The 26,430-nt window shown below is 43.4% G+C and overlaps 1 protein-coding gene across 1 annotated transcript in view; it reads left to right on the top strand.

Moving 5' to 3' along the window:
• LOC136626208 (alpha-2-macroglobulin-like protein 1) overlaps positions 1 to 26,430 on the top strand; it is a 99,903-nt gene that overhangs the window by 11,055 nt on the left and 62,418 nt on the right. The window contains exons 6-9 of the mRNA XM_066601053.1: positions 529 to 682; positions 1,363 to 1,447; positions 6,510 to 6,630; positions 21,096 to 21,210. Of these exons, the coding sequence (XP_066457150.1) occupies positions 529 to 682; positions 1,363 to 1,447; positions 6,510 to 6,630; positions 21,096 to 21,210 (475 nt within the window). The remainder of the gene's footprint in view (positions 1 to 528; positions 683 to 1,362; positions 1,448 to 6,509; positions 6,631 to 21,095; positions 21,211 to 26,430) is intronic.

Here is a 26,430-nt window from a genome sequence, read left to right as displayed (position 1 = left end):
ACCTTGTCACCAAAACTAACGTCCGGTGGTGACAAGGTACAATAATACCGAGACAACATTGCATCATGATAGGGTTAGTACATTACAGCTTTCCTTCTTGCTAGAGTTTGTGTCTAGAATAAAATTGTAATCACACTATTTCTTAAAGCTAAACATTTTAAGTTTATCTAATTTAAAATCCAAGGCTAATTGTCTAGATTTACATTTATATACTACTTTATTCAAATCCTCTGCAATGTTACTTTCCTACTATGCCTTTAAGGGCCCATTCACACTGTGTGATGTCTGTATATTTTACGAAAGCACATGAACACATTATAGACTATTCATATGTGCGCGTTTTCACAGACTAATGGTCCATAAGAAAAACATCGCAACATGTCCTATTCAGGTCCATATCACAGACTGTACACAGACGGTATGCCCGTGTGCTGCCCTAAGCGAAATGTGCCCAAGAATCTCGAGTGCAACTCGCACATGGCCGTCTAAATCTGAATAACTCTTTGTTGTTTTTTTTTTACTCACAAGGATCCCAATAAGAATCGTATTGGTCAATGGTTGAACCTTAAACCGAAGAAAGGCATTGTAAACCTGTCCTACTCCCTTGATTCTGAAGCCCAACTAGGAGCTTACACCATCATTTGTCCCCACGCTCACCAGGATTTCCATGTGGCGGAATATGGTGAGAGCACAGTTTTTGTCTATTATTTTAATTTTGTTTTATATGCTCAATATATATAGACATTGTAGATGATTTTGAGTATATGTGGCCTTTAATTTATGAAGATATTGTATTGGTACATTATGCTATGGAACTCACCTTGTGTGATGTATCCTCTAAGGTACAAGTAATTCTTCTCAAACTATGGATACAATCAATTTTAATGTGAAGCTCCAGGACGTCAGTACGAATCTGTCCCATCTATCATGGGGCATTTATAACAGTGGTGTCTTCTTATGTGGCAGCAGGTCCTTTAGTTCCTCTCAGGCAACAGACCCCCGGTGCTTCTACTATCTCTGCACGCCTATAACAACACTACTGGTTGTAATTTAGAAATACACTAGTTTTGCACAGACAGCAGCGTTGGCCCAACATAGTCATCTGACACATCTCTTGCAATTTTCTGCTATGTTAGTCTGTTTAAACATTACAAGTACATCAGGATCTTCTTGCTAGTAACACAACCCGTTAAACCTGATCATTCCCCAAAAATTCACAAAACATTAAATAAAATTCATGAAAATGTGGGGAAATCCTTTGGATGAACCTTCTGGCCAGTTGAAGAAATCTTACAATATTCTAAGATACATTTCTTTTAAGACATCAATGACTTACGTGCTCCATTGTGTCTTGTCTTCCAGTGGTACCAACCTTTGGACTTGCTGTTCAGTTGCCTGATGTTGTCACCATCCTGGAAGAGAGATTTCCTCTGAAAATATGTGGCAGGTAGGTTTACTTATCAAACTACTAATGACCACTTGTCAGTGAGTATGTGTGTGGGTGCTTCTCATGCTCCGCCCCTGATCACTTAATGGTGATGTCATCGCAGGCCCTACAGCAAATATAAAACACAGAGCCTGACCAACAGAAGAAGAACAAAGTTAGGGCCCTTGGAAGGGGAGGACAAAAATAACAAAATGAGAATAAAACTAAGCCATTATTATCTCAGGCACAACTTAGCGATCCTGACAGGAGACACCTATCTGCCGCCACCACAGAGATACAGTGGGCTGAAGGATCTGCTGTGACATCACTTCTGCGTGACCAGCGCTGGGGTGGGAGGAACCATTCTGGAGTTTGGTAGAAAGTAGTGTATACTGAATAAGCAGCAACCCAAATAGCTACCTACAGAGCCGGACAGCAGCTACCAGGACCTGTGATAACGGTCATGTTATCACCTGTGTGGGTGGAGTCAGGGATCACATGTCCAGGGGCTGATCACTGTATTTAGAAGTCTGCTGTGCTGGTTGTCATCCCTGCTGGATGAGCTGAAGGTATCAGGATGTAGTACAGCTGTGTGTATAATGTGTGGGAATCAGGATAGACGTAGTACAGCTGTGTATGTAATGTGTGGTAATCAGGATAGATGTAGTAGAGCGGTGTGTGTGATGTGTGGTAATCAGGATGGATGTAGTAGAGCTGTGTGTGTAATGTGTGGGAATCAGCATGGATATAGTAGAACTGTGTGTGTGGGGGTCAGAATGGATGTAGTAGAGCAATTATGTTTAGTTCATAGAGTATGCCTTTACTTATAGTAGTTATAATTTAAATTGAGTAGTGAGTTTAAAACAGCTATTCACGGCAGACCTGAGGAAAATCTTACAATTGCTACTTCAAGCTTTTTGATCCATTACGAATAGGTTGCCATGGCAGCTAGAGAGCCTCTGTGTCTTTCATGTAACTCAGTCTCTTAGGCCCTGTCTTTGGCTGAGTCTAATAGGCTGATGTCATAGGCATAGTAGAATGCACTACATAAGTAATGCAGTATACTCTCCTAGCGATCAAATGATTGAATCTTCAAGTCTCCTTGAGTGACTAATAAAGTAGTGTCAAAAAAGGCTCAATAAAGTTTCACTTAAAAGTAATCCAGTTAAAAAAATAAACATTCTCCCCATAAAAACCCTATATAAATGGATAAAATGCCATATATTTTTTCTAAAAGCAACACATAATAGGTACTACTACATTCGTAACGATCCAAACAATAAAGATATTTAGCCATTTATCTCGTATGGTGAATGACGTAAAAGATATTCTTAAAAATTAATACTAGAATTGATATTTTTTCTTACATTCACCTCCAAAACAATACAATAAAATGCAAACCAAAAGTCTCAATAGTACCAATAAAAATTACAAATCTTCCCACAAAAAGCAAGACCTTACATAGAACGGTCTAAAAATAAAAATGCTATGGGTCTTAGAATGCAACGATACAGTGTTAATTGTTTTTCTTTAAAAACGTGTTTTTATTGTTCTAAAGTAGTACAAAAAAATAAAAATATCTATATAAACTTGTTAGTACAGGAGTTGTGCTGAGTCAGATAAGAAAATTATCATGACATTTTTACCAAATGAACGCCATAAAAGCGAACCCCCCAAAAAAGCGGCAGAATTTCAGGGTTTTTTTTCCATATCTCACGCCAAAAGATGTAATAAAAAATTATACAACCCATAAAACATGTACTCCAGAGAGGTGCCATTACCCCCTTCCCTCCATATGACGTAAGGGTACGTCATGGGAGTGGGGTAAGGGTAACGTACCCTTACGTTATAGAGATAGTGCGAGATCATGACAGATCTCGCACTATCCAGCATCGGGAGCCGGCTGTCACTGCAAGAGCAGGGGTGCATCAGAGATGCGCCCCCTGCTGTTTACCCTCTCCCTGCCGCGATTTAAGTAGATCGCGGCAGGGTAAGGGTTCACCAAGGGAGCGCGCTCCCTCTGTGACTTCAGCCTGCTTTCACGGTGTTATCCCAGAGAGCCCGGCTGGTTGCCAAGGCAACAGGATGCCAGATACCGGTGTCCTGTATTGCGATTGCCTAAGATCGCTGTAATAAGCGATAAGGCATTGCAGGAGAGAAGTCCTGCAATGCCTTATCGTAGCGATCATCGGTACTACAGTGTAAGTCCCCAAGAGGGACACAAATGGTGTAAAAAGAAGATCAAAATAATGTACAAAGAATAAAGATGTAAAAAAAAAACAACTTTTTAAATGCTTTTTCTCATATTAGCATAAAAAAATTTACAAATCCCCCAAAAAAACCACATATTTGTTATCGTCGTGTCCGTAACGATGCGTACAATAAATTGAACATCCTTTTTATACTGCACGGAAAAAAGCGTAAAAAAACGCTAAAAAACAGAGGCAAAATGCAAATTTTTAGCATTTTGCCTCCTAAAAACTGCAATAAAAGTGATAAGAAAAAACGCATGTACCCCAAAATGGTACCAGCTGCAATAAAACTACAACTCGTCCCGCAAAAAATAAGCCCTCACAGAGCTCCGTCCATAGAAAAATAAAAAAGTTAGACGACTTTGAATGCAGCGATTTAGAAAAAAAAAAAATCCAAAAAAGGGGTTTTATTACAGAAAAGTGGAAAAATCTAAAAAAAAAAGAATTTTGATATTGTTGTAATCGTACAGACTTGCAGAAAAAATGTAGTGTGTCATTTATGCTGCTTGATTAACGCTTAAAAAAAATCTATGGCAGAATTGATGCGTTTTCTCTCGCTGCGATTAGAAAAAAAAAAATAAAAGTTTTATTAATATAGTCAATGTACTCAAAAATGGCCCCAATAAAAACTACAGTTCGCCACACAAAAAACAAGCCCTTATATGGCCGCGTCGACAGAAAAATAAAAACGTTATGACTTTCGAAAAATGGAGATGAAAATCTACAAAAAAGTCATTTGGTCCTCAATGCCAAAATAGGCCGCGTCATTAAGGGGTTAAAAATATAACTTGTCCTACAAAAAAACAAGCCCTCATGCACCTATGTAAATGAGTTATGGCTCTTGCAATGTGAACATGAATATTGCTTGGTCCTTAAAAGGGGTATTCTGGGCACAGACGGGCTTTTTAAAATCCCATCATCACAATAAGTCGTTGTGTAAGAGGTTCAATGCATCTCTACTTCCTCAGACACTTTGTCTGCCTTTGCTCCTGTCTGCCCTGTCCATTGCCTCCAACATCCTGTGAGCAGTGCATGATGGGATGATAGTAACGGAGGCGCTGCGCTGTATTGCAGTTCATAGTTCTGTCTGTCGGCTTGAGCAGCTTTCTTTGGCATTCTGTGTGAAAGAGTGATTGCTGCTAGTTAGTTGTAGGATCGGTGAGCTGTGGGCGGAGCTACAGGGCTGGCCGGGAGACAAGCTCTGTGCATGCTGGGAGTTGTAGGTAAACGTCTGTGTTTACTGCAGAAGTGATGCATGTAAACACAGTGGAAGATCGGCGGCTGAACAGGACAAAAGAGGGGGTCCAGAGCGGCAGATAAAAGGTGCCACTGCTTAGCTGGACCTCCTAGATTTTAGCATTTTCAGAATTTCCATTTTGTGCCTGGAAAACCCCTTTAACCCTTTCCAATCCACTGTCTGACGTGTGAAGACATTCTGTTTGAAGGCTGTACAGCTCCGATGTCGAAAGACGTCCGGCAGGGTATTCTTACTGTATATTACTGGCCGCTCTGTTGTCAGGGTCCTTTTCAGCATGTCCAATATCGCAATACTGGCTCTAGCCAGCAGATGGCGCCATTGTATAATGGCAGAATGAGAAATCTCCCTAGGAAACCCTAAATCCAAGATTGGATTGCAAAGGGTTAAGGCACAAAACTGGCCAGTCACTAGGGGGTTATGCTGCGAGATTCTGTCTCAGGGTTACGTCAAGGGGCTAAAAATAGCACTGAGACAGAACCCCTGAACCGAACCATGCAATGTCATTACTCAAACTGACGCTACTTTGGTGTCCATTTAACAAGGATGCCTTTCATCTCCACTGTATTTTCAGAAAAGAATGGAATCCCTGTCAAATAGACACCAAACTGAACATTCTCTTTTCAGTAACTTTGAGAAAAAGATTTAGGAGGGGTAAAGAAACCAAAAAAAGGGGTAGGAAGGGGTACCGTCCCCCCAAAAACAGGGGTATTTTACAATGAAGGACCATATATCGCCGGACGCAGCACGTGCAGAAGAGCAAACAGTAACGCATATATTGTCTGAGGAAGCCGTTTAAACTAATTACAGTGAATTGTTTATTTCAAGGGTTCCATCTCAGTACTAATTTGGGCACCTGAGACGGATTCCCTCAACATGGGCAAACATGCAATGGGAATAGAGATGAGCGAACCTACTCGGCCACGCCCCTTTTTTGCCCGAGCGCCGCGATTTTCGAGTACTTCCGTACTCGGGTGAAAAGATTCGGGGGGCGCCATGGGTGAGTGAGGGGTTGCAGCGGGGAGTGGGGGGGGGAGAGGGAGAGGGCTCCCCGCTGTTCCCCGCTGCTACCCCCCGCCCCCTGGCGCCCCCCGAATCTTTTCACCCGAGTACGGAAGTACTCGAAAATCGCGGTGCTCGATCGAGTAATTACTCGAAACGAGTATATTCGCTCATCTCTAAATGGGAACAAAGATTTGGAATAGAAGTGATTTGAAGATAAGCTCTTTTTACAAAAACTCCTTAGCAATGTCAAGGCCAACCTCCGTTATGTCACTGGGCTTTAGTATGCATACAGTTGCTTTGTGGATATAGTATTCAGTAGAGGTGCATGCAAGAGTAAAATCAGTACAATATAAGAAGCATTTCTAAGTTGGCAAATATATGTGTTCGACTTGCGATGAACGATAGATCAGCCATTGAGCTGCTGCAGGACTGCAAATGTTGCAATATTATGGTATCACTTTACATAGCTGCATCTAGACATTTTTTGGATCATGCAAACCTTTCGGATCTGTCAGTTCTTTACATTCATTACATACTTATTCAGTGCTAAGAATTATTCTCTACTTTTCAGGTACACATTCGGAAAACCAGTCCAGGGAGAGATTACGGCAGAGTTATGCCGAAAAGCAATTTGCTATCATGGGCTGTCACCATTGTGTCCAGTGGATATATGCAGAGAATACAAAGGAAAGGTATGACCAGAAACAATATGGAAATAGGGATATTATAAAGTCACTTCTTCATCACCGTATAGTTTTGGCAAAAAAACTCTAGGAAAATAAATAAAAAATGGTGCAAGGTAAAAGTGAAGAAGTTGCCTATAGCAGCCGTTCAGGACTCTGCTTTGATTTGGATGCAGAGATAAAGTCTGATGGAATGCTTTGTAAACTGCTGGCGTTTTACTTTGTACTATTTTTGTTGAATTCCAGAAACCTTGGTGTTCAGCTGATTAGCCAAAAATATCCACAAGAAGCCTTTCACTTGTAGAACAAGTATCTCAAACATGGCCAGCTCTGCTAACCTTCAGTTACATTTAGGTGAGCAGCATTTGGTTGCAGCAGTTATGAGCCAATCAGAGGAACTGGCGGGGACTGAATCGGCTGAGACATTTAAGGGATTGTCGAGAGAGATGGAATCCATACATGCAATGGTCTGTGCTGGCGTGTTCCATTTATCTAAACAACAAAGCCATCCCCTTCTCAGTCTTGGCAGATGCAAAACACAGAAAAAAAGGGTGATTTAGTTTTTAAAATGAGCGGAAGAGCAAGTCCCTCTGATGACAGAGAACATACCATGTGACTTGGTGTCTGCACAAGGCTGGGAGCAGAGGTCCCGAAACCTCAGGTCTGTGTATGGATTCCACTTCCCTGGACAACCCCATTTTTTTCACATTAGAACATAGAAGACATATTAGAAGGTGAAAAGCAGACATTCTTCTATTTCATTGAAAAAAAATTAACTGATTTAGAAAACACATCTCACAAAAGTTGGGACAAGGGTAATAAAAGGCTGGAAAAGTAAATGGTACTAATGAAAACCAGCTGGAGGGTCAATTTTCTACTAAGTCACATGACTGTGTATAAAAAGAGCATGTTAAAGAGCCAGAGTCTCTCAGAAGCAAAGATGATCAGAGGTTCACCAGTATGTGAAAAAATGCATCTATAATTATGGAACAAAAAATACTTTGAATATCCCACCATCTGCAGTATATAATATCATTAAAAGATCCAGAGAATCTGGAGAAATTCACATGCATAAGGGACAAGTATAAAATCCTGCATCTCTGATGGTTTGGGGTTGTATTAGTGCCTATGGTATGGGCAGCTGACATTTCATGAAAGTCACTAACAATGCTGAGCAGTATATAGAGGTTTTAGAACATCATATGCCCCATCCAGACAATGTCTCTATCAGGGAAGACCTTGCATATTTTAGTAAGGCAATGCTAAACCACATACTCCATCCATCACAACAGCATGGCTTCACAGAAGAAGAGTCCGTGAGCTGAACCGGCCGCCTGCAGTCCAGACCTTTCACAAAAACAATTGGCACATTATAAAGCAAAAAATCTGGCAAAAAAGACCCAGAACTGTTGAGAAACTAGAATCCCACATAAGACAGGAGTAGGACAACATTTCTCTCCTAAAACTCCAGCAATTGGTCTCCTCACTTTCTAGACGTTTACAGACTGTTGTAAAAAAGAATGCTACATAATAGTAGTCATTGTTCTTTCCCACCTTTTTGAGATGTGTTGATGCCATCTATTTCTAAATGAGTTAAACTGCTAGAATTAGAGATAGCTGAAAAACATACTAATTTCTTGTTTTGGAATTTAGATTATGAACCCCATTAGGGGTTGGCTTCATACGACGCGCGGCGGTAGGCGGGGAAGCGTTTTTTCACGCTATCTTCCGCTCGTTACATTAGGGTTAATAGACCGGTATTAGTGTAGTATGTCTCCACTGGAAGTATGGTTGGCCGGGATCACCTACAGGTAACGTTGTGGTCCAACCTCAGTGCTAGAAAGGATGACCGGCACAAGAAGTACTCTATGCATTCTCCGCAGACGTCTCACCTCCTGCACGAGGTTCAATGTATTTAGTGATTTTCTCAGTGCATGTATTGTGAATGTTTTGAGTGTTTAGAATGGATATGTCTATAATGTCTGGGGTTTTCTTATGTTTGTCAATGAGTGTGAAGTCTGATCTGTTGTTGTGGATTGATTTGCCTCTGTCATAGGCCGCCTGCAGACGGCCAGGTCGGATCCCGCTGTGAGAATTCCCGCACCGGGATCCTACCCGCCCCCTTGCAGGGACCGATGCAGGTCTCACCTGCTCCCGGGGCTCCGGCACTGTTATGCGCCGGCTGCCGGCCAGCCGGAGCCGATCCGACACTACTGAAATTTCTGTGCGGGCCTCTACGAGACCCACACAGAAATAGAACATGCCGCTATTTGTTTTCCGCGTGTGATTTCACGCGAACAAATCGCGGCTGTCTGCCTAGGATTGCGTTTTCTAATAGCAGCTTCCACGGGGGGAAATTCTGCGGGAAATCCCGCCAAAAAATTTCCCCCGTGTGCAGGGGGCCGTGCGTGTTCTTTCTTAGAACTGTCTGTGGAGTATATTTGTAGTATGGAATATGAGTGTCTGATAGTTTGCGCTTGTCTACAAGCTCTGGGTGGATTATATTTGCTATTTGATTATCTTTGTGTAAATAATCTGTCTGAGCCAAGAGCTGCAACCGGAGATGATGAGTTGTATTGTCTCTGCCATAATGTGACATTTTCTGCACGTGTCATCAGTAGGTGTGGTGCCCTTTAGGATGTGTTTTCTGTAGTTTTTGGGACTTGATCCTTTATGGCAATCATGAACCCCTTTGTTCCCCCAAAGAGGTGAGCCCAAGCCAGCCAGCAGTTTGATGCAGTTTTGTCAACATGATCACGACTGAGGTCAGAGGCGGCCTACCATGGAGCTTCTTCTTGGCCAATGATGCTTAATGTTGTTGGTGTGTTGTGCAATGCCTTGATTACAGGGATGTAAGTTTAGTGTTGTGGTGCTTCTGTCTGCTGGACTCACTACTTTATGTAGCTGTGATGTCTCTTGCTTTCTGCAAAAGAACTCTTGCAGTGTCTGTATTGGTTTGTAGTGTAAGTTGATTATGTCGATAAGACCTCTTTATGATGAAGAATCAGGCGAATGCACACGGGCGGGTCGGATTCCGCAGGTGGAATCCCACAGCAGAATCACACCCTGCCCACGGCTGACATCCGCGCTTACCTGCTGTTTCTTCTTTTATTCTGTACTGCGGATGGTCCGCGCGGCGAGCCATCGAACATGCGCAGTACAGAATTTTTTTTTTTAACCGGCTGCTTTTCCCGCATCATCGCCTAGCGGTGACACGGAATCCACGACCCTTCTGCAATGTCATTGTGGAAGTGCAGCGGATCAGATAGCTTCCATTGACTTCAGTGGAAGCCCTCTGCGTGGAATCCGCGCTAGAATAGGACATGCTGCGATTTTCCCTCCGTGAGTGCAAAAGCGCAAATGATTTCCGCTCGTGGACATGAAAAAACTATTTTGCATAGCATGACTATGGGCAGTATTTGCTACGGAAACCTGAGGCAGACGCCCGCTCCGGATTCCGCAATGCACATACGCCTGTGTGCATTGGGCCTTAGCCTCTCTATTGCAGACTTTGGATGGTGCTGTTTATGCTTTGTCAGTTTTTGTGTTTTTCTTTGGAATTGTTCTAGTTCTCCGTGTATCCAAAGGAATAAGTGAGCACTGGGATGACATTCGTATTTATAGCTATTATTGTGCGTTGGGCATTTAGGTTAGAATGGAGGTTAATCTGCTGTTGTATGCTTTAAATAATGGTTGTTTTATTTGTGCTTGTTCTGTAAGTTTGGCCAGCTGGAATCCTAAATACTTGTAGATCTCCCCATATTCCATGGATTTCATTTGGGAGCGGTAAGTCTTCCCTCTTTAGAATTCCTTTTTCTATGTGTGGTGTTTTACATTTAAGCTGCCTGTCCATGGGCGATGATCCGCGGGTGATAAATAGCCCCCGGACCATGCTCTAGTGTTGCTATGGAAAGCGCAGCACCGGCATCCACGAGCGGAGAATCATAGCGATTCTCCACTCACTGGATTTAAATCGCGGCATGCTGCGATTGCTGTGATTCTCAGCGCTGAACCTATCTATCAGATAGGCTCACCTCAGAGATCTGTCAGGGCTCCAACTTCCTCCCCTGCAGCGGAATATTGCTAGCGATATTCCGCCTCGGCAGTGGACAGGGGGCTTTAGAAAGTACAAAACTTGAACAGCATTGCTGAGTGTTTGCATAAAATCAATGCATCAAAACAGCTGCTCCTTTATTGATCCAGGTTAAAAAAAAAGTACACGCAACGTTTCAAATCGAGTCTTTGTCAAGTTACATTTGTCTAGGCCCATGGTGGGGAACAGTGATTGCTTGCCAAGGACCCACTCAGCGGCGCTGCGTGTGCACCCCAGATCATCCTCCCCTGATCTCTCCTCCTTGGTTCTGCCAAGAAGTCAGGAGGAGTCCAGGTGCACACTGCCGTCTGCAGCAGCACTGAGCAGAGGAGGAGAAGCGCTAAGACTACAAGGAGGAGGTACGTATATGAGTTTCAGGGGGGCTATTAGTAATAGTGCCTCCTATGTCAGCCCGAGTAGTAATAGTATTACTACTGAGGCTACTGTGTGTGTGTGTGTGTGTGTGGGGGGGGGGGTCACTATTACTACTGAGGCAACTGTGGGGGTCACTATTACTACTGAGGTCAATATTACTAATGATGCCACTGTGGGGGTCACTATTACTATTGGGGCCAATATAGGGGACACTATTACTACTGGGGCCACTTTGGGGTACACTCACTACTGGGGCAAATATAGGGGTCACTATTATTACTGGGGCCACTGTGGGGGTCACTATTACTACTGGGGTCACTTTGGGGGTCATTATTACAACTGGGGTCACAGTGGGGGTCACTATTACTACTAGGGCTACTGTGGGAGTCACTATTACTACTCAAGCCACTGTGAGGGTCACTATTACTACTGGGGCTGACATAGGGGACACTATTGCTACTGAGACCACTCTGCACGTGGCATCATACCTCAAGCTGAGTTAAGTTATGCTGGAGCACTGGAGTACCAGTGGTGTGGATTTTGACTAGCAATCAGCCATGTACCTGCAGCTGATTTCATACTGTGCAGTGCTCCCCCTCACCTCCTCTGATGGCTTCCCAAAGTCATCGCTCCATGGCTTCTGGTTCCCAGCAGCCTGGTCAGGTGCAGTGCCGCTGGTCAGGTGATGGCACTACAGGCCACTGAAAACCAGAAGCCAGGGAGCACCGACACCTGAGAGCCTACAGAGGTGGTGAGGGGGAGTGCCGCATAGTATGAAATCAGCTGTGGATACGTGGCCGACTTCTAGTCAAAATCCGCACCACTGATATTCCAGTGCTCCAGCTATGAAAAAAAACACAGGGCGTTCCTCCTTGTCTATTTTAAAATGGCCCTGTCCTCTTTATATAACGATGGAGATAAAAGTATATATTGTGATAAGCCCCGCCCCCTGATGTGTTTTGGGTTGCAATTTGAGCACTTGGTCTCTGAAAGGTTTGCAATCACTGGATTAGGCCAAATTCCATGTGTATGTCATTGGAAAATTTGTGTGTAATATATAAAAGGTGACGTAGTTGTGCTTCTGTGGAGGCATAGAGTGTTATGGCCTCCATGTACATGAGGTGTGATAACGTAAATCGTGATGCTTTGTTGTGCTTGATATTGTATCAGTAATTTGTATTGTTTCAACTGTTGGATAACGGGTTTAAGGCCAAACAGAACCACAGTGGGCTCAAAGAATCTTCTTGGAAGATTCCTCGGGTAACCGCTTAGCAACCAAGGTTTGTTTTCATTTTTCAATTTTTGTTTTTTGCACTCCCCTTTAAAAAAAAATCATAACTCCTTTATTTATCCATCGACGTCGCTGTAGGAGGGCTTGTTCTTTGTGTGACGAGTTGTATTTTTCAATGGTACTATTTAATGTACCATATAATGTACTGAAAAACTTGAAAAAAATTCTAAGTGGAGAGAAATGGGAAAAAAATGAAATTTCGCCATCTTTTGGTATGTCTTGTTTCTACAAACTACAACAAAAGTGACATGATGACTTTATTCTATGTGTCAGTAGGATTACTACGATACAAAACTTATGTTTTTTTTTTTGCTGTACTATTTTTATTTTTTTTTTTAAAGATTTTTAATTTTTTTAAATTATATTTTGCATGCAATAGCTTTTTAAGTTTTCCGTCAACATAGTTGCGCGAGGACTAGAGATGAGCGAACACCAAAATGTTCGGGTGTTCGTTATTTGGAACGAACTTCCCGGGATGCTCGAGGGTTCGTTTCGAACAACGAACCCCATTGAAGTCAATGGGCGACCAGAGCATTTTTGTATTTCGCCGATGCTCGCTAAGGTTTTCATGTGTGAAAATCTGGGCAATTCAACAAAGTGATGGGAATGACACAGAAACGGATAGGGCAGGCGAGGGGCTACATGTTGGGCTGCATCTCAAGTTCACAGGTCCCACTATTAAGCCACAATACCGGCAAGAGTGGGCCCCCCCCCCCTCCCAACAACTTTTACTTCTGAAAAGCGCTCATTAGCATGGCATACCTTTGCTAAGCACCACACTAGCTACAACAAAGCACAATCACTGCCTGGATGACACTCCACTGCCACTTCTCCTGGGTTACATGCTGCCCAACCGCCCCCCTCTCCCCCCCCACAGCGCACACCAAAGTGTCCCTGCGCAGCCTTCAGCTGCCCTCATGCCACGCCACACTCATGTCTATTTAGAAGTGCGTCTGCCATGAGGAGGAACCGCAGGCACACACTGCAGAGGGTTGGCACGGCTAGGCAGCGACCCTCTTTAATAGGGGCGGGCGATAGCCCACAATGCTGTACAGAAGCAATGAGAAATAGAATCCTGTGCCACCGCCATCAGGAGCTGCACACGTGGGCATAGCAATGGGGAAGCTATGTGCCACACACTATTCATTCTGTCAAGGTGTCTGCATGCCCCAGTCAGACTGGTAATATGCACCTTAACAGTAACCGCGTTGGTGGTAATGTGGTGGTGACTGCGGACCTAGTAGCACGGTTGTATTTTGTTGGTTTTCGGAATGTGGCCAGGATTAAGTGGGCCGTGGCGGGGGGATGGTGTGGGGGCTCTCTTGTTGTGTCGGTAAAGGTGAAATTCTTGGACTGCCACCAGACGAACCAATGCAAAGGCATTTGCCAACAATGTTTTCCCTGTTGGAGGAGGAGGGGGATGTTTTTGAGGCACTACGTGTCCTCTCCACGTGTCCGTTCCATGTCAGCAATAGTAGCACTAAAGACAGGCCCCATTAACAATTCTGAAGCAGCAGTATAGCGGGAGCGCAGTCTTCGTTCCATGTAAGCAATAGTAGCACTCAGGACAGGCCCCATTAACAATTCTGAAGCAGCAGTATAGCGGGAGCGCAGTCTTCGTTCCATTTCAGTAGCCTTAGTATAGCCAAGGCACAAGTTACATTTATGTAGCTAAACTGTAGGCCAACCCCACACACCTTTCTGTACCATGAGTGCAGGCGAAGAACATAGAAATTACTATGATTACACTGTAGGTGAGGGCCCCAAAAAATTGGTGTACCAACAGTACTAATGTACCTCAGTAAAAATTGGCCATGCCCAACCAAGATGGCAGGTGAATCGCTTTGGTTAATGTGGCTTAAGTGGTAACTAGGCCTGGAGGCAGCCCAGTGTAACGAAAAATTGGTTCAAGTTAAAGTTCCAACGCTTTTAAGCGCATTGAAACTTATAAAAATTGTTCAGAAAAATTATTTGAGTGAGCCTTGTGGCCCTAAGAAAAATTGCCCGTTCAGCGTGGTTGCGTGAGGTTTCAGGAGGAGGAGCAGGAGGAGGAGGAGGAATATTAGACACAGATTGATGAAGCAGAAATGTCCCCGTTTTGGATGGTGAGAGAGAACGTAGCTTCCATCCGCGGGTGCAGCCTACGTATTGCTTACGTATCGCTGCTGTCCGCTGGTGGAGAACAGAAGTCTGGCGAAATCCAGCCTTTGTTCATCTTGAACAAAAACAAATCTGTTTTGGACCGTGGCAGTAACCGCGTTGGTGAGGGCGCGCACAATGTTGCGGGAGACGTGGTCGTGCAGGGCTGGGACGGCACATCGGGAAAAGTAGTGGCGACTGGGAACTGAGTAGCGCGGGGCCGCCTCCATGATACTTTTGAAGGACTCAGTTTCCACAACCCTATACGGCAGCATCTCAAGGCTGATGAATTTTGCTATGCGGACGGTTAACGTTTGAGCGTGCGGGTGCGTGGCGGCGTACTTGCGCTTGCGCTCGAACACTTGCGCAAGCGACGGCTGAACGGTGCGCTGAACTACACTGCTGGATGGGGCCGAGGACAGCGGAGATGAGGGTGTGGGTGCAGGCCATGAGGCGGTAGTGCCTGTGTCCTGAGAGGGGGGTTGCATCTCAGTGGCAGGTTGGGGCACAGGGGGAGAGGCAGGGGTGCAAACCGGAGGCGGTGAACGGCCTTCGTCCCACCTTGTGGGGTGCTTGGCCATCATATGTCTGCGCATGGTGGTGGTGGTGAGGCTGTTGGTGTTGGCTCCCCGGCTGAGCTTTGCGCAACAAAGGTTGCACACCACTGTTCGTCGGTCGTCAGGCGTCTCTGTGAAAAACTGCCAGACCTTAGAGCACCTCGGCCTCTGCAGGGTGGCATGGCGCGAGGGGGCGCTTTGGGAAACACTTGGTGGATTATTCGGTCTGGCCCTGCCTCTACCCCTGGCCACCGCACTGCCTCTTGCAACCTGCCCTGCTGATGCCCTTGACTCCCCCTCTGAAGACCTGTCCTCCTGAGTAAGCGTTGCACACCAGGTGGGGTCAGTCACCTCATCATCCTGCTGCTCTTCCTCCGAATCCTCTGTGCGCTGCTCCCTCGGACTTACTGCCCTTACTACTACCTCACTGCAAGACAACTGTGTCTGATCGTCATCGTCCTCCTCACCCACAGAAAGTTGTTGAGACAGTTGGCGGAAGTCCCCAGCCTCTTCCCCCGGACCCCGGGAACTTTCGAATGGTTGGGCATCAGTGACGATAAACTCCTCTGGTGGGAGAGGAACCGCTGCTGCCCAATCTAAGCAGGGGCCCGAGAACAGTTCCTGGGAGTGTTCCCGCTCCTGAGCAGGTGTTATTGTAGTGGAGTGAGGAGGCTGGGAGGAAGGAGGAGCAGCAGACAGAGGATTCGGATTGGCAGCAGTGGACGGCGCAGAACTGCGGGTAGACGATAGGTTGCTCGAAGCACTTTCTGCCATCCAGGACAGGACCTGCTCACACTGCTCATTTTCTAATAACCGTCTCCCGCGTGGACCCATTAATTGGGCGATGAATGTGGGGACGCCAGAAACGTGCCTCTCTCCTAATCGCGCAGCAGTCGGCTGCGACACACCGGGATCAGGAGCTCGGGCTGTGCCCACACCCTGACTTGGCCCTCCGCGTCCTCGGCCGCGTCCACGTCCTCTAGGCCTACCCCTACCCCTCAGCATGCTGTATTACCAGTGATTTGATTTCACAGGCAGGAAATAAATTGGCGCAAGACTGCAGGCCAAATATAATTTTTGCCCTTTTTGGAAAACGAAAGGCCCCACTGCCTCTAGTGAATGAATTATCTAAGTTTAATAACTGTGCTGTGTCCCTGCTAATGTGTCACAGAACGTGAAGGTAGCAGAGTTATTATAACTCTTGGAGAGCAGGTATTTTTTTCCCAATTAAGGAAAGCAAATGGCGAAGCCAGCAGTAAAGCGTAGCTGGGTGCGTCTGATTTAGCAATGTTGTTCAAGCAGCTCACACGTGTCCACCGCCCTTAGGACGGACAGAGGCTGGACAAATAGATTTGTTTTCAGTTTTTTTCCACCAAAAGGCAGCACTGCGTATATTCAATGAACATGAGAAGTTTAATAACTGTGCTGTGTCCCTGCTTATGTGTCACAGAACGTGAGGGTAGCAGAGTTATTATAACTCTTGGAGAGCAGGTATTTTTTTCCCAATTAAGGAAAGCAAATGGCGAAGCCAGCAGTAAAGCGTAGCTGGCTGCGTATGATTTAGCAATGTTGTTCACGCAGCTCACACGTGTCCACCGCCCTTAGGACGGACAGAGGCTGGACAAATAGATTTGTTTTCAGTTTTTTTCCACCAAAAGGCAGCACTGCGTATATTCAATGAAAATGAGAAGTTTAATAACTGTGCTGTGTCCCTGCTTATGTGTCACAGAACGTGAGGGTAGCAGAGTTATTATAACTCTTGGAGAGCAGGTATTTTTTTCCCAATTAAGGAAAGCAAATGGCGAAGCCAGCAGTAAAGCGTAGCTGGGTGCGTCTGATTTGGCAATGTTGTTCACGCAGCTCACACGTGTCCACAGCCCTTAGGACGGACAGAGGCTGGACAAATAGATTTGTTTTCAGTTTTTTGGCACCAAAAGGCAGCACTGCGTATATTCAATGAATAACAACTGTGTTGTCGCCCTGCCTATACAATTCTTTCCCTGCAGTATCAATGGAGGGTGCAATGGTCTGCAGAGGCGATTTTGAGAAGCAAAAAAAAATGCAGCACAGCTAACAGCAGCCTGGACAGTACTGCACACGGATAAATATGGCCCTAGAAAGGACCGTTGAGGTTCTTGAAGGCTACACTCACTCCTAACACTCTCCCTGCCTATGCAGCACTTCTGTCCCTAATGCCAGGTGCAACAGTCTGCAGAGGCGATTTTGAGAAAAAAAAATTTGCCACTGCTAACAGCAGCCAACACACAGCTATCAGTGGCCCTAATAAGGACCTTTGGGGGGTCTTGAAGCCTACACTAACTACCAATTCTTTCCCTACAGCAGCTCCGGTACAAACAGCACTGTCCCTCATCTAACTCACACCACATCTGAGGCGAACCGCGGGAGGGGCCGACTTTTATGTTCGGGTGACACCTGATCTTCCCAGCCACTCACAGCAGGGGGGTGGTATAGGGCTTGAACGTCACAGGGGGAAGTTGTAATGCCTTCCCTGTCTTTCAATTGGCCAGAAAAGCGCGCTAACGTCTCAGGGAAGGAAGTGAAAATAACCAGAACACCGCATGGTGTTCGTTACGAATAACGAACATCCCGAACACCCTAATATTCGCACGAATATCAAGCTCGGACGAACGCGTTCGCTCATCTCTAGCGAGGACTCATTTTTTGCCCATACTTGCTGTTTCTTCTTTTTTGTATTGGTACCATTTTGGAATATATACAACTTTTTGATCGCTTTTTATTTCATTTTTTCTTGGAGACAGGGTGATCAAAAAAGTGCATTTCTGGCGTTCTTTATTTTTTTTTCCTAAGGCCGTTTATCGTGTGCGGTAAATAATGCATTACTTTGATAGATCAGACTTTTATGGATGTAGCGATACCAAATATGTATTTTTGTTTTATTTAGATTCTTTTATTATAAAATGACAAAAGTTGTTTTTTTTAACTTTTATTTTTTTTTTTAACAATTAGTAAAACTTTATTGATCTTATTTGTACTTTATGTTTTAGTCACCAGAAGGAACAACAATTTGCGATGCTTTATTCGCTCCTGTAGTATAATGTAATGCCATAGCATTACATCATACTGCAATCTGACAGGCAGAATATCAAGCCACCCCATTCTGCCATAACAGCCCTGGGGCCTTTCAGAAGGCCCCCTGGCTGCCATGACAACCGCCTGGCTCCCTGCAATCTTTAAATGCCCATCAGAATTGACAGTGTCATTTAAAGAGTTAACAGCTCCGATGAGCTGCGTAGCTTATCGGAGCTGTTGCCTCCGGGTGTAAGAAACAGCCGCAGCCGCGATGTATTGATACATGTATTCAAAAATGTCCTGCAGCTGCAGGCCGTCAAAAGGCATATCGGCGTTCGTTAAGGGGTTAAAAGTTGTTTTTACGGATATGTGAGGACGTGTGAGATGTAGTCTTGTTCTCCTCTGCTGCATAGTGTTAGGAAGGAATGAGATGAGAGTTGGATGCGTTTTGTAAATATGTAGTGTGTAGCTGCCAAGTATGAGGGATGCCGTTGCTCAGTAAGAATGTTGTGTTCCTCCGTGTCCTGATACATTTTGTTAGTGAGGCAAGACTAATTTTGTAGAGTGTTGGTAGATGTGATCGGTCTGTATCGGTCTTTGGTACTGCTCTTTTTTGGTTTCATGTATGTGATGCCCTGTGTGAGAAATTCCGGTCTGTCTTGTGGATTGTTTAGAATGTGCGTTAAGTGTTATTATTAATATATATTTTTCTCATTTCGTATTTCAGTTTTTCTGTTACATTTATTGTCCCACTCGTGGCTTAACAATTCAATTTGTTTATATTACCGATTCTTTCTCAAATACATCATTACGGCACTATTGTACACTTTATCCCATGAATATATTCCTACAAGTGTTACCCCTTGTTTGTTAATATTATCTTATTTATGTATCAATATAAGTATATATAGATTTTCTATGTGTTTCCTTTTAGTGTAATAAAGCAGTGTTATTATAGAGCTAACCCTCTGAGATATACTGTACATACTGTGAGGGATTAGCGTTTAGGATCGGTAGCAACCTGGGCATAAGCAATCAGAGACAGTGACACTTGCGATAAAGTCTTTAGTCCAGGCTTTGCCTGGGTTTATTTCCAAGCAAACAAAGCAAAATACAGGCCTTAACCTCAGGCAAACATAAAGGAAATCCTGCTCGTCTGAGCACTTACTATACATGGAGCGTCCCTGTCTACACACTGGTAATCAAAATGGCTCCTGCACACAGCCAGCCAGGACTCTCAGACCTGCAGAGGTCTCAGCTCTCCCTCCTGTCTACTGTAGGCCCAGGCTTTATAAGGCCTGGTACCAGCCCCACCTGGTACGTGGGAGTGACCATCCCACCCTTCGCTTTGGTCACTCCAGGAAAAGCCAGCCCGGATTATGTGGCTTGGAGCCACTTAAACACTACAACGTGTTAGTAGCTAAATGCTACTAACACTATACTGCCGGCTTCCTCCACCGAGCCCAGGCTGCTCGGTGGCACGTATCTGCCCAAGCGCTCCCCAAGGCAGCATAGGAGAGCATCCTAGGTGACACATACCTGCCCTCCAGCACCTTGCCGGTCACCGTCTCACAATACCCAAACACTAAATAGTCCACATGGATCATATTTTTAAGATGAATGTCTATTTATTATACCTGCTTGATATTTCATTATGTACTTGTTATGTTTGATTTTATGTTATGTTTATGTTATGATTGATTGTTTTATGCTTTATTTCTTTATACTTGTGTTTGTACCTTATACCATCTGTGTACCTTGTACTTTGTACTACCTCCATGTAATGTACTATATGCAGTATGCCCCCAGCAGATACTGAGGAATGTAAACAGAGACGTTAAGCGAATACACTGTTGTGTACATTTATATGTTCCAAGGTTGTGCCTAATACTCAACCTTTTTACCTTCTCCAGAATCTATTTTTCACACCTCCAACCTGAAAGTTGTGTCGGTCATTGAGGTTGGCTGCAACTGCTATCTATATATAGCTGCAAATCTATATATACTTCTATTGATGCATAACAAAACCTTTCTGCTTTCAAGAGTCAAACCTACACATCCCTACGAACGATACAGTCCATGCGGTCTTCTTTTCTTGTTTTTGGTTGCTCTACTTCCTCTTCTGCACTGTCCTCATCAGGATGAGAGCTCTGCTTTTAGATAGGTGTCCTCATACTACCATGTTTCCCTGAAAATAAGACATACCCTGAAAATAAGACATAGCATGATTTTCCAGAATTTTTGAGGATGCAAAATGATTTTTCAGGCTTTTTGAGGATGCTTGAAATATAAGCCCTACTGCAAAATTAAGCCCTGCTAACAGTTAATTAAAAGGTCAATTTAAATAGTTTCCAGGCAGCTATACATGTAAAAAAGTTAAACCTTTTTGAACAAAAATTAATATAAGACACTGACTTATTTTCGGGGAAACACGGTAGTAGGTTAGGGTCAGATTTCCTGTATCCACACTTTTCTGTTTGCTTATATACTATTTTGTGTTATTCATCTATCTTGTGTATTTGCCTTTGAATTTTGTGTATATTCGTCCTTTAAGGACACTACGATTGCGTCCAACTCAGTATCTAATCTTGTGCCATAATATAGTATCTACACATCGAGTGCCGCATTACAGTGTCTACTTTTTTAGTCACGATCATCCGATTTTCTATAACACAGGATGTTTCAATCCACAGTAGCAACCTTTTATAATTTTGAAAAATACATTTATAATTAACGCCCAAAATGAATCTTGTCATTATTACTTTGCCGTATAAGACCATAATGTTTCCAGATCATACATGAATGTTTTAGATACATACACAATGTATCAATAGTCAAAGCTGGTACATTAATAATATCACAATGTTTGCAGGGTATACTGCCCACATGATTTATGTATGTAAGGATAATCATGGTATTGTGCCCACATATAGTATGTAATTAATTATATATTCCCTTCTTCTCCCAGACTGATAAGAACGGCTGTTTAGAAGTGGAAGTATCTACTGAACAATATAACTTCCGGTCATATTACTATAAATTGACCTTTGAAGCTCAGGCTTGTCTTGTAGAAGATGGGACTGGTAAGAAAACAAAGTTTTTTACAAGAAAGCGTAGAGATGTATATGACGTTATTGTCATGGAGCCAACAGTGCTGTGACTTTCAGGTTGCAGTGACGGGCCCACGGTGACGTCAGCATGGCAGCCTCGGCCCATGTGATGTACCGTCGGGCCCATGTGATGTACCGGCGGGCCCATGTGATGTACCGGCGGGCCCATGTGATGTACATCTCCCTCTTGTACCAGCGCTGATAGGCTGGCTGGGTTTTCTTTCAAACAGTTTTCAAATAAAGGTACTTAAACCGGTTCCTTGGTATAAGGGTCGCCGATTATACTTCCTGTGTACTGGAGCTCGCTGTGGCCCCATGTTGTTGGTGGGCCCAAACCGGCAGCAATTAGAGCACATACGAGAAGGCAGGGGTCGACAAATCGCCTGCCACAGCCATGAGGGTGGCAAGAGGAGAGAAGCCTATGTGGTATGCATAGCTCAACAGAGCAAATTTACTATGAACCACAGAACACGTTGGAACTGGAGGCATACATTAAGGAGCCACCTATTTCTAACCTGTTGAGCCTCCATGACCTAAATGATCATGATAGACTGGCTTGTCTTTAGATTCTATGACAGACACTTATGTCATGTGTCCTGTGCTCGCAGGATCCCTGTGTTGATTGACAGTTGAGCTCTAGCTGTAATGGCAAGGGCATACTGTCACTCAACAAAACCCACTATACCAAGGCTAACACTACCAATAATACCACTATATAAGTGCCAAATACTATCACAGCATGATTACATATTACCTCCAGCCAGTGACAGTATGTTGGTATTAATCACTGAATAAGGACAAAGATCAATCTAACTAATATAATATATTATACTACCGTTATATGCAGTGATCACAGGTGACATCATACCTGACTGAAGTTGTTCATTTTCACTTTTTCTTTATCTGGCCCAGACCGTCATGATGACTTCTCCTGGTAACAACTTGTCTCTGCAGAATTTGACACAGACATCTTTGACTCTTCAATCTTCCAGACATCTAGCTTTATTTAACATCTATATATAGGCCTCCACTCTGTAATAATCCCCTATTAGGCTCCATTCAGTAATAATGCCCTATATAGGTTGCCACTCGGTATTAATGCTCCATATAGGCTGCTACTCAGTAATAATAACCCATATAGGCCCAAACTCAGTAATATTGCCCCTCACAAGCCCCATTCAGTAAAAATGCCCCATATAGGTGTCCACTCAGTAATAATGCCCCATATAGGCTGCCACTCAGTAATAATGACCTATATAGGCCCCAACTCAGTAATATTGCCCCTCACAAGCCCCATTCAGTAATAATGCCCCATATAGGTGTCCTGTCAGTAATAATGCCCCATATAGGCTGCCACTCAGTAATAATGACCTATATAGGCCCCAACTCAGTAATCCTGCCCCTCACAAGCCCCATTCAGTAATAATGCCTCTCACAAGCCCCATTCAGAAACAATTCCACATATAGGTGCCCACTCAGTAATAATGCCCCATATAGGCTGCCACTCAGTAATAATAACCCATATAGGCCCCAACCCAGTAATATTGCCCTTCACAAGCCCCATTCAGTAATAATGCCCCATATAGGTCTTGACTCAGAAATAATGCCCATATAGGTCTCTACTTAGTAGTAATGCCCCATATAGGCCCCATTTAGTAATAATGCCCCTCGTAAACCCTAGTCCTTCCACTCAGTAGCAGCTCCCTTTACATATAGTTAAAAAAATTATACTTACCTGTCGCAGTGTGCCACTATTCCCGCTCTCAGCCTCTATAGTCTGCGCTTGCACAGCTCACCTACTGACTTCTGGGTCTACCTGGAACTCACTGGGTGAGCTGTATGGCTGCAGACTGCAGAGGCCAGGATTGGGAGGAGCACAGGTGAGTTTAACTCCTTTTTTTGACATTTCATCAAAAAACTTTCTACCCTCCACTGGCCCTAGGACTTGACTGGCCCATCGGGAATTTTTTCGGTTGATTAAATGGGTAGTCTGCCTCTGGTGTCAGGTGTCACCAGTGTGCCTCAGACTGGTTCTCGGGTTTCTTTCGCAGTTGGGTCATCCTTTTTGGGGCGACTGCTCAGCTTGTGGAAGCAGTCCAGTTTGGGCTGTTCCAGTAAATTAGCTTCCCAATTTCTCAGCTCCTCATTGCACTTTGTCGAAGGACTCTTTGTTAGTCCGGATAGACTCAGATCACATGCCCACAGGTTTGACTCCATATTCACATCGGGCACTTGAAACATCTGGTCGTGCTAACTAATCATACCAGACGTGATAGTTATTTTGCAATATTCTTACACTATGCTGTGAATAAGGAATAAGGTCAAATCTTGGGAAAACTCCTTTAAAAAGAAGTAATGCAAAGGGAAAATGGAAAGCATGTATACTTATATGTACAAATGAGCATACTGTACTTTAATTGTAAGATCATAGGATATGCTACACGGTATCATTTTTAGGTCAAACATCCTGTGCTGTTTAATTGCTTAGTATATATTTACAATTGACAGAGCTGCATTTTTTCTAATACAAAGCACAGAATTTGCTGTATAAAAAAATAGTTAAATGATAAATTCTATCTCTGCAGCCACTAGGGGGAGCTCAGAGGCTTGCTTTCCACTGGTTTATTACTGAGTTCAATGTCTACATGCACCAAACTCTTTTTCTAATCTGTTTTTATTTTCTGACTGTACAATTTCCTATCTTGTTGTCTATATATGACTATGGGGGCTGCCGTCTTTCCCGAACAACATTTAACAGCATTTAGAAGATATGCTTTACAGCAGTTTCATGGGCCATTCTGTCATGCATTGGACCCCTGCAATGTGATTGCGGGAATTTGATGGGTTGCTCTGGCACCTGGAGGCTTGAATATAGCCTAGGTGTCTGCCAGCTACATTGGCCTATGGCTTTCTAGTGCACTACCATACTGAAGTATAGAGTGTATTAAAAGAATGATAAAATATGGTGCTAATCAATTTCCCTAGTGGAATAAAAAAATAAAATTTTAAAAAAGGATAAAAAAACTGTAAAAAGATAATAAAAATGCCGAAACCCCACCTTTCCCCATTTACTATGTAAAAAAAAACACATATATGTGGTATTGCTGCATTTGTAATGACCCAGAGAAAAAAGCTGGCACATAAGTTAACTTGCACAGTGCGTGTCATAAAACAAAATGCAAAAAATAAGGTGAAAATAGCGAATCTTACCTTACAAAAAGCAGAATAGAAAGTGATCAATACGTTGCATGGATCAACAGACTATACTATTAGGGTGGTTTCACACGAGCGAGAAGATTGTGCAATAGTCATTAAAAAGCAGATTAGGAAACCAATGATTTACAATGTTTCCTTCCCATCAGCGGTGTTTTCACTGATGCAATGTTGAGAGAACAAAAAATCGCGGCGTGCTCTATCCTTCTGCGATGTGCAATTTTTTTTTTGTCTCTCATGTTTCCCTATGCAGGCTTCTTTTTATTGCAACACTATTATTACATTAGAAAGTCCTATTTACTTTTGCGATGAAAAAATCACGGGCGGCAGCAATGCAATACAAGATTATTCTTTAAAAAAAGCATCTTTGACGCTGAAGAATCGCAGGAACGGACACGCGATTTTTGCTGCGAATTTTTTTTGCGGCAAATCGCGACCGTCCATGTGAAGCGAGCCTTAAAAAAATACAACTCACTACACAAAAAAACTGTAAAAAAAAATTATATATTATATATATCTATAGCTATCTATCTATCTATCTCATATCTATCTATCTATCTATCTATCTATCTCATATCTATCTATCTATCTATCTATCTATCTATCTATCTATCTATCTATCTATCTATCTATCTATCTATATAATTTGGCAATGACACAGTCCTACTCACGTGGAGAATTAATTTAACACATTATTTATACTGCACGGCGAACGCCGTTAAAAATAAAAAAAGCTTGACAGAATTGTAGATTTTGTAAATCTTGCCTCTAGAAAAAAATAGAATAAAAAGTAATCAAAATATTATAGGTTCCCAAAAATTGGATAAATGAAGACTAGCGTTCACGACGCAAAAAACAAGCCCCCATAGTGCTTCATTGATAGAAAAATAAACATGTTACGGCTCTTGGAGTGCGGCGACAGAAAAGCAAATCTTAAAAGAAAAATAGCGAAACGAAAAACTGTACAAACTTGGTATCGCCAGAATCGGGCCGACCCAGAGAATAATTGCAGCATATTATTTATTTTGCACATCTAAAAAAAACAAATGGCAGAATTTTTTTCACTAATCCCAATAAAAAAAAAAATAATAAAAGTTATACAGTACATTATATGTACCCAAAAATGATGCCATTAAAAATATATCTTGTCCTGCAAAAAACCACGCCATATGGCGATGTTGGCGAAAATATGAAAATGTTATGGCTTGTGGAATGAGATGATAGAAAAGAAAACTCAAAGATTAGTTCATTAGGTCATTAAGGCACAAACAGGCTTTATCACTAGAGCGCTTTCACACGACTTTTATGTTCAGTTTTGCGTGAGCCAAAACCAGAAGTGGGTCCAAAATACGGAAGAACTGCAAATCTTTCCATTATACGTTCTTTTCACTCCTGAAAGTGCCTTAAGGGGTTAAGAATTTAATCAGGACAGAATGTTGGATCTAAAACTAAAGGCTTATTCAAACAGGTATACATCCACTGGGTTTTCACTGATAAACGCTGCCCCTCTCTGCAAGGGGAGGAGACGGGACGGGCCAGGAGCTAGTGCATTGCACTGTTTGCAATGGGAGGGGCGGGATGGGGGTGGAACTTAGCCCCTCCCCTGTCCCAGCCCTCCCATTGCAAATAGTGACGAGGGGAGGGAGCTTAATGCACTAGCTTCCGTCCCGTCCCGCCTCCTCCCCTTGCAGAGAGGGGCAGGATATATCAGTCGGGTGTGAAAACCCAACCGATATACGCCCATCTGAATAAGCCCTAACTGATATCAAAAGGTGAAGAACCACTTCACAGCTGCATTTATTAAGCTGTTAGTTTTTTTATATGTATCTATACCTGATACTGCATCCTATGATCTTACAATTAAATTATATTATGCTTAATTAGCCATAATCTTTTGCTAAGTAAATTAAAAGCACATTGGTGTTCAAAGGAGGACATGACCGCCATTGCACCGAACACAAAATAACTACCTTGTTTTTT

This window comes from Eleutherodactylus coqui, chromosome 4 (genome assembly GCF_035609145.1).
Source record: "Eleutherodactylus coqui strain aEleCoq1 chromosome 4, aEleCoq1.hap1, whole genome shotgun sequence".
Lineage (NCBI taxonomy): Eukaryota > Metazoa > Chordata > Amphibia > Anura > Eleutherodactylidae > Eleutherodactylus > Eleutherodactylus coqui.
Note: the sequence above shows the minus strand (reverse complement) of the source record. Positions and strands in the feature narration are given on the sequence as shown.